This window comes from Capsicum annuum, chromosome 12 (genome assembly GCF_002878395.1).
Source record: "Capsicum annuum cultivar UCD-10X-F1 chromosome 12, UCD10Xv1.1, whole genome shotgun sequence".
Lineage (NCBI taxonomy): Eukaryota > Viridiplantae > Streptophyta > Magnoliopsida > Solanales > Solanaceae > Capsicum > Capsicum annuum.
The window spans coordinates 231281982-231290762 of NC_061122.1; the positions used below are offsets into that span (position 1 = coordinate 231281982).

An 8781-nucleotide genomic window follows, 5' to 3' on the forward strand; every position below is an offset into this window, starting at 1 on the left:
TGGTGTTTGTTGAGCTCTCGAGTTACCCTTTATTTGTGAACTATTTTTGGCTTGTTTTTTATACGTACCAAATTTATATCGTATCACACTTTGTGACGCAAACTAATTCAGATAGGCATCTCGTAAGATCTTATTAAGTAAAAAACGTGTCACAACATAAATTATTTTGAGTGGAAGATCTTATCTATCCCACCCATCACAAAGTTATTGGTTGACAAAAGATTTATATTTCTTGTTTTCCACATTATTAGATAACCATCTTTGTCTGGCCAGTAATATAGATTTAGCCCCTTTCTATTAATAGTGATAGGTAATAATATAATTGCACATGGCCAACGTTTGACTTCCCGCATCTAGCATCTAGATATATATATATATTTTTTTTCATTCGATTTTCGGTATCCGCATTGAAGCCCGACTAATTCAAATTTACATCGTATGGGTCCTATTCAGGGAAAGCCCTCCCTATCAAAGATTTTTTTCATATCCAGAACTCAAACCCGAGGCCTCTGATTAAGGGAGAAGCAGTCTCATCCCTTATACCACATTCTTTGATGGTATTTAGCATCTAGACATACGTGTCAAATTCATCATCTAGTTTAAGTAAATGTGCTCACTACTTTTTCATCGTAATCATGTTGTATTCCTTTTTAATTCTTTTTTGAGAGTCAAATATATAAATTTTTAATTAATATTTTAAAATATATTTTTTAATTAAATTAAAAACATATAATTTATTGTACTTTTTCATGTAGTTTTTGAATATCTATATTTTAATTTTAAAAAATTAAATTAATCTAGTCTAATTTAATTTTAAAATTAATTTAAATTGACTAAAAAAAAAAAGAGGAGAACAATTAAAAAAAATGGAGGGAGTGATCAAAGAATTATTAATTTTCCGCCACTTCTTTTTTTTTTTTTTACTTTTTTGTTTTTTTGCTTATCGGGTTTTAAATGAATTATTTGTCCATATTACATACAATAATTTTTCACCACAAATTATAGGTTTGAACAAAAATTATTACTAGGTTTTATTTAATTGGTAACCACATGCATGTTCATATACGTTACGTCGTATTCATTGTATATATTGACGTAAACATCAAGTGCATGGTGACATTTCACGTGTTATTTAACCTCTATGTAAGTGTATAAATAGCAGCTCAAAAGATTATTAAACACACAAACAAATTTCACCAAAGGAAATTAATTTCATTAGAAATGGAGGAATATAGTTTTGATCACAAATTTGTACAAGTGCATGTGACATTTTACGTGTTATTTAGCCTCTATATAAGTTTACAAATAGGAGCCCAAAAGAGTAGCAAAGATTATATTGAAAACACAAACAAATTAATTTCATTAGAAGTGGAGGAGGAATATAGTTTTGATCACAAATTTGTAAATGTAAATGGGATAAACATGCATGTTGTTGAAAAAGGGAAAGGTCCTGTTGTTTTGTTCATTCATGGATTCCCAGAATTATGGTATTCATGGAGGCACCAAATTTCATTCATGGCTGAACATGGTTATAGAGCTGTGGCTCCTGATCTTCGCGGCTACGGAGATACCACTGGTAAGATCTGCGTATATGCTATCCTTTTCGGACCTCACTTGTGTGAGTCCACGTGGTATATGTTGTTGTTTTGTGTGTGTGTACATGTACTTTGAAGTCATTTATATCCTTGTCGTTAGCACATATTTTTCATGTATAAACGCGGTTATAGAGCTCTAGCTCTTGATCTTCGTGGTTATGGAGATAACATTGGTATGATCTGCGTATATTCTATCCTTTTTTCGGGCATCACTTGTGTAATTACACGTGGTATATTGTTGTTGTGTGCATGTGCATGTAAAATGTTGAAAAACATTAGTAACAAATATCACTGGTCCAAGCCTCGGAAACAACCTCTGGCAGAAATGCAAGGTAAGGTTGCGTCCAATACACCCTTGTGGTGCATGGTGTCCTTCCCCGAACCCTGCGCATAGCGGGAGCTTTAGTGCATCGGGCTACCCTTTTAGTTATACTTAGAAGTCATTTATATCCTTGTAGTTAGCAAATATTTTTTTATGGATAAACATGGTTATATAGCTCTAGCTCTTGATCTTCGAGGTTATGGAGATACCACAGATAAGATCTACATACATTCTATTCTTTTTCGTACTTCACTTATGTGATTAAACTGGGTATGTTGTTGTTGCTGTTGTTGTATGTAGAATGGTAAAGAACGTTAGTAACAAATACTGCGGAAAAGAAAAGATAAGCATCTAGTACTTCCCGAACTATGGTCAAAGTTGCTACGACACACTCCAACTTCACAGGGGTCCTATTACCCCCGGACTCAATTAGCGTATTTTTGTCATCCTTTTGTGCTGATGTAGAACCTTTATTACATAAAATGAGGTCCACGTCGGCAAAAAAGGCTGACAAAAGGTGTCACGTCAACTAAAAAGGTTGACAAAAATACGCTAAATTTAGCTCGGGGGTAATAGGACCTCCGCGAAGCTGGAGTGTGTCGTAGCAACAGAGGTGGAGCCCGCCCTCTTTAGGGGGTTCATCCCGAAAAAATATACTATTTACACATGATTAAAATTATTTTTTATGTGGTTATAGTAGGTGTTGAACCCCCTTCGACTTAGTTTGTTTAAATATTGAACCCCTTTACTTGAAATCCTGACTCCGACTCTCCGTAGCAAATTTGGTCATAGTTCAGGGAGGTACTAGATGATTTACTCTATCTTAATATTATGATAGTCATAGTTTGAAGTCATATATACCCTTGTAGTTAGCAAATTTATAAAACAACTAATGTAGTTTTTATATATAAAACAACTAATGTAGTTTTTATATAGAGTGTCTTTATAAACTCGTGTTTTCAATTTTTCAAATTGTTATGATCGGACAGAATAAGTAATACCACAGCAAAAGAAAACAAAGAAGACACACAGAATTTTCAAAATTATGGTGGGAAACACAAAACCACACAAATAGAGGTGATCTATGCATAGTCATTCCAGGTCCACGCATGTTGAAGCTCAGTGTGCCCCCCTTTCTTCGAGTGCCCCGCCCGGCCCTAGCTGCAATCAAAAAAGAGCGCTAACGAGCAAGAAAGGGCCCCTTACTATAGATAGGGCCTTAGCGGGACCAGGAACCAATTCGAATTTGGATCTTGACATGTCGGTGGTTTTTAACCGTAGGCATTTTTTACGTGGAAATCCTTGACGGGAAAAACCACATGTAGAGGCGGAGGAATTGACTATAATGGAGAGGAATACAATGAGGAGACGAAAGTCTCAATGACGTATATATAAACCATCCAAAACAACCCACTAAATTGTGCTTATATAATACGTGTGTACAAATAAACTCTAGGCTCAAAAACGTATATCGGACCGATCCCTACGCTACTACACCACAGACGACCCCACAAAAAAATCATAAACACGGGTCGCACCGCGAACTTTTTAGGGCCGGATCAACGGAATTTGGGTCACAAACTCTTAACACAAGTAACTTAAGATTACGAGTTATATTGAATTTAAATTCTGAATCCGTCTCTCATAATTTGACAGGAGCACCTAAAGAGGATCCAAGCAACTTTAACATTTTAAGAGTTGTGGGTGACTTGGTGGAACTTGTGAATATCATTGCGCCTGAGCAAGATGAAGTGTTTGTTGTTGGCCATGATTGGGGTGCTATTATTGCTTGGTATCTTTGTTTATTCAGGCCTGACAAAGTTAAGGCTTTGGTTAATATGAGTGTCCCATTTACACCTAGGAATCCAAATGCAAAGCCTGTTGAGACATTCAAGGCTACTTATGGAGATGACTTTTATATTGTTAGATTCCAGGTACGTTTCATTTCATGCTTTAAATTGTACGAATCTTAGGTGGTCTTCACTCGATATAGTTTCGAGGAGCCGTTCTTGCGAGAAGCAAGGGATGTCGTGAACAGTGGGAGGTCACAGAGAATTGACCTATTCATAGAGTGATCCTATGATCGATACAGGATATAGACTATCTCATTCTTTATTCTATTCTATTTCTGAAAAAAAAAAAGAAGGGTGACTCAACTTCTCAGCTAGAGTTGGTGGTGGGACCTGTTGGCATAATGCACGCTGGAACGTGGGAATTCGAGGTCGGGAGAACTACCTAACTAAAGAAAAATAGTGTTCTTTCTAAGAGTAGGCGTGGAGAGCTTTTTGCGGGGAAACTTGCAAGTACAGTTTGGGGGCTCGGTCTCATTTTTCACATTATCGTTCTACAAATGTAGTTTCGCTTTATAGTTTCGGCTTGTAACTTCCTTTTCTCATAGAGAAGAAAGGCAGGCTAGCAAGACTATGTGTACACATTAACCTCCGCACACCCGACTTGTGGGATTACAGTCAGTGGCGGAGCCACAACCAACGAAGGGTGGTCAGATAAACACCCTTCGTCGGAAAATTTTCTCGAGTATATAGATTAAATATAGATATTTATGGTTATATGCATGTTGTTACACACCCTTGACAAGCTAGAGAAGCATAGTCTAGTGGTCAAGGGTGTGCATTTCCGCATCAACAACCAGGGTTTGAACCTTGGCAGATGCAACAATGCTTTATTTTCTTTATTTTTTAAACAGTTCTTTGTCCAAGGGAAAACATGAACACTCTTAACCAAAAGTCTGGCTCCGTCACTGATTACAGTGGGTATGTTGTTGTTGTTATTGTGTTAACCAAATGTAGTGCATTTTTTGAATGTTGATATATGTGCAACAACATTATTGTAGAGTCCGAGCAACACATACAGATTTTGAACCTTATCAGTGTGACAGTATCATTAGCTACACAAAAGATAGGGGCCAATGAGGCACCAGAGTGTACATGCCTTTTTACTGTCTGTTGGAAAATATGTTCCATGAACACATAAAAATATATGAAGAAGAACACAAAGATAATGATTAATAATATGAACATTGAAAAACAAGATTAGAGACTTGAAATACGCCCAAAACGCTTTCCTAAAAAATATATTTGCTCCCTCTCCTCAGTGAGATTGCTAGGGGATTTAACGCAAATAGTTTTAGTGGATATGACAAGCCTATAGATTTCTGCACCAAGCAAATAGTGAAGATAATCCTATTGGAAAACGAGAAATCAAAAACTTGATCTTTTAATAACTCTTTGGGGGAATGTTGTAAGAAAAGTAATACTGTGAAAAGTTTCTCTAAACTTCCATAATGTACATTGAAATCTCAAGAGGTAGGATATATATATCAAATACTGAAAGGACAGAACCATTCATCTAATAGACCTCTTTATCTAAAAGATACCTCTTCACTTCTTTTCATAAAAGGCGCAACCTTTCACTAAACACATCTTTTCCTAAAAAAGTTTTAAATTAATTTATTTTAAACAAAAATCCAACACTGTCAGTATGTATAACTTAAATCCCAATATCTATAAGCTTAATATAGTTTGTTTTTGTAGGAGCCAGGAGATATAGAAGAAGATTTTGCAAAAGTAGGTACAAAGAGAGTGTTGGGGAAATTTTTAACTTACAGGAACCCTGGACCATTGTACTTGCCCTTTGATGATAGTCCAGTAATTCTTCCTTCGTGGCTATCGGAGAAAGATATCGATTACTATGCTAGCAAATACGAAAAGACAGGCTTCACTGGTGGATTGAACTATTACAGATCACTTGACCTGTAAGTTTTTGTCCTGTATTTGTACTCTTTTTGCCTTCGACTTGTCGTTTGCTTTTCAAATTCTTCATTCAGAACCCCCATGGGAAGGTCTGATTTGCGGAGGAGGAATTAGCATACTGACTCGCACTGTTTGTAGACCGAAGGAAATTCATAGATTGGCTAAAAAATATGTTCCACTTCTCATTTTAGTAGGAAAATTAGTGTTATCTTGGTAGGAGAATGTAATAGTTACATTTACTGGATGTTCTGATATAGAAGGGGCCGGGATTCTTGACGTAACTGGTAAAGTTTGTGTTTACATGAGTAGTAGGAGGTCACGGGAATTGAACTGTGGAAACAAACTCTTGCAAAAACGCAAGGGAAAATGGAGAGAGTGAAGTTGATGGACGATGGAGAACAGGTTAATATTCTTGTACTACCTCTTGTTGGTACCGAGGGGCGAAGGTGACTAGGTTAGATGAAAGATGGTTATTTGTTCAAGAACGTAAGGTGTCCGTGTCCTTGCTTTTCCAGGGTAAGAAGGGATAGAGAAAATGCCTCGAGCAAGTGTTCGAATACACTATCCCTTAGCATTTGATCAGTTTCTTGAGCTATTTAAATGTCTGAATATAGAAATAAGCATCCAGTACCCCGAACTATGACTAAAGTTGCTACGATACACACTCTAATTTTACAAGAGTTCTATCACCCCTGAACTCAATTTTAGCATATTTTTGTCACTCTTTTGTGCTGACGTGACACTTTTATTATATAAAATAGAGCTCACGTCAGCTAAAAAAAGCTGATAAAAGGTGTCACATCAGTTAAAAAGAATGACAAAAATACGTTAAAATTTAGCTGGGGGGTAATAGGACCCCCCGAGAAGTAAAAATGTATTGTAACAAATTCGATCATAGTTCAGGAGTGCTAGATGCTTTACTCCTGAATATATAACAAATTGTCTTTCATTATTTTCTTTTTACCCCTCTCTAGTAGCCCTCACCTTTTCGCTCCCTTGGTGAATCGAACTGACTTGAGTTTCTGCTTACCATCCGAGCAACTTCCTCTTGTCTTTAACTAACAATGTTACGCCGACTTTGAAATGCAGAAATTGGGAATTGACAGCAGCATGGACCGGTGCAAAAGTGAAAGTACCAGTAAGGTTCATTGTGGGAGATTTGGACTTAACATACAATGCCCCTGGAGTAAAAGATTATATAAACAATGGTGGAATGAAAAAAGATGTGCCTTTATTAGAAAAAGTGGTTATATTGGAAAATGTTGGCCATTTTCTGCAACAAGAAAAGTCCAATGAAATTAACAAACTAATTCATGATTTCTTCATGGGCTTTTGTTCTACTTAAATGTTTTAAAGTTTAGCCCCTTTGAAGTTTGATTTATAAGCAGACATGTCGACCGAGTGTTGCCTGCTTCAGCAGCTCGACCACCACTTCTTTATATATGTAATAACTTTTCATGTTATTGAATAAATGATTTTCGAACAATGTTGGTTTATACATATGTACCCTTTTTTATGCTTTGATTTGAAATTTGTACCCTAAATCTAAAAACCTTGCAAATCTAGTCCTGAGAAAATTATTCATCCATATAACGTCAGATTCAAACTTAATACTTGCTCATATGATTCCGAAAAGTACAAATAAAACATTAGATTGTCGTCTAATGTTTTCATTAGTCTCTTTGTAGGCAAACATGCATGTGCTGGTTCGATGTGGCAGGTAACCTGTGGGTTTAGTCAAGGTGTGCGCAAACTGACGCGAGCACCATAATTATCAAATTGCCAGTAATATGTTTCAAGTGTATATTTGTTTGTTGGAGTTGCGACATCAAACCAGTAAACTCAATTTTAGCATATTTTTGTCATTCTTTTGTGTTGATGTGGCACCTTTATTACATAAAATAAGGCTCATGTCAAAGGTGCCACGTCAACTAAAGAGATTGATAAAAATACACTAAAATTTAGTTCAGAAGTAATAGAACCCCCGTGAAATTAAAATATATCGTAATAAATTTGGTCTCAGCGACATCAAGAGCAAGACAGCTGATATGCGACATCCACTCTCTCTTCAAGTTCCAGCTAGACTAGAATATATACTCAGACAAGAAGGGAGAGAAGGTTAGGAATGCCCTTGCTTAAGAGGAATGATTGTGACATGAGAGGTTATGTACTGTCAGAACGAAAGGGGGGACGAACGAAATGAGCTCTCCAAGCGACTACATAGGATTCTCGTTACAACAATATATTCAGTGTATTCCTATCAAAGTAGGGTCTAGAGAGAATAAAGTGTATGCAGTACGTATCTCTACCTAGTGACTGTTTTCGATAGACCCTGCTTAAATATTGGACTCTAAGGGAGCGTTTGGTAGGGTATATTATTACAAATAGTCCATGTATTAAGTGTCGTATTATTTAGCACTATGTTTGTAGGGTATATTATACATCCTACATGGTATTATAGGATGTATAACTAATGAATCCCATTTGGTGGTATTAGTAATTCATGAATTTTAATACCATGAGACTAATATGTGTAAAGACAAACATATTCCTCAAAATTTTTTAAGCATTTTTTTTTATTTTCTTGATTTTATTTTTTATATTTGTACGAATAAATTTATTTAAATAAATTAGTTTACACATTTTATTATTTAGAGCGAGTTGTTCATTGCTAAATAAAATCCAATATCAATTGAATAAGGAGGGTATACATTGTGTTGTCAAGGATTTCGATAACGACACATTACACTTGAAAATCAGTAACACATTTTTATTCATATTTTAGTTTTTAACTTGACTAATTTAATGAAATAAAAAATCTCACAAAAATTCAAAGGTATAACTGTAAAGGAGATCTTTTGGTAGCATTTTAAATTAAACTCAATATATGATATATTTAATTTTTAATACAATAAATCAAACACCTGATAAAAAATAATTCAAGCACAACAATCCCTATATTATTAATTCCTACATTATTAACTGAGAGAAGTATCAATTACTCGCTGAACTTGTCACGTTTTATTCATGATACATCTGAACTTTGACTAGTCCTAAGTACCCCCGCGCGAACTTGTTCTTTTAGTATGTCGCG

At 35.6% G+C, this 8781-nt stretch overlaps 1 protein-coding gene across 2 annotated transcripts; it reads left to right on the forward strand.

The window, feature by feature from the left end:
- The first annotated feature begins 953 nt into the window (after positions 1 to 953).
- Positions 954 to 7202, forward strand: LOC107850369 (epoxide hydrolase A). 2 transcript variants are annotated; one of them, XM_016694852.2, is made up of 5 exons: positions 954 to 1056; positions 1378 to 1576; positions 3574 to 3851; positions 5469 to 5689; positions 6777 to 7202. In XM_016694852.2, exons 1-5 carry the CDS (start codon positions 1051 to 1053, stop codon positions 7030 to 7032), a joined length of 960 nt encoding a protein of 319 aa, XP_016550338.1. In that variant the 5' UTR covers positions 954 to 1050; the 3' UTR covers positions 7033 to 7202. The 2 variants fall into 2 exon arrangements, with proteins under 2 accessions (XP_016550338.1, XP_016550335.1); XM_016694849.2 differs by lacking the exon at positions 954 to 1056 and having other exon boundaries at positions 1173 to 1576.
- Positions 7203 to 8781: the final 1579 nt, after the last annotated feature.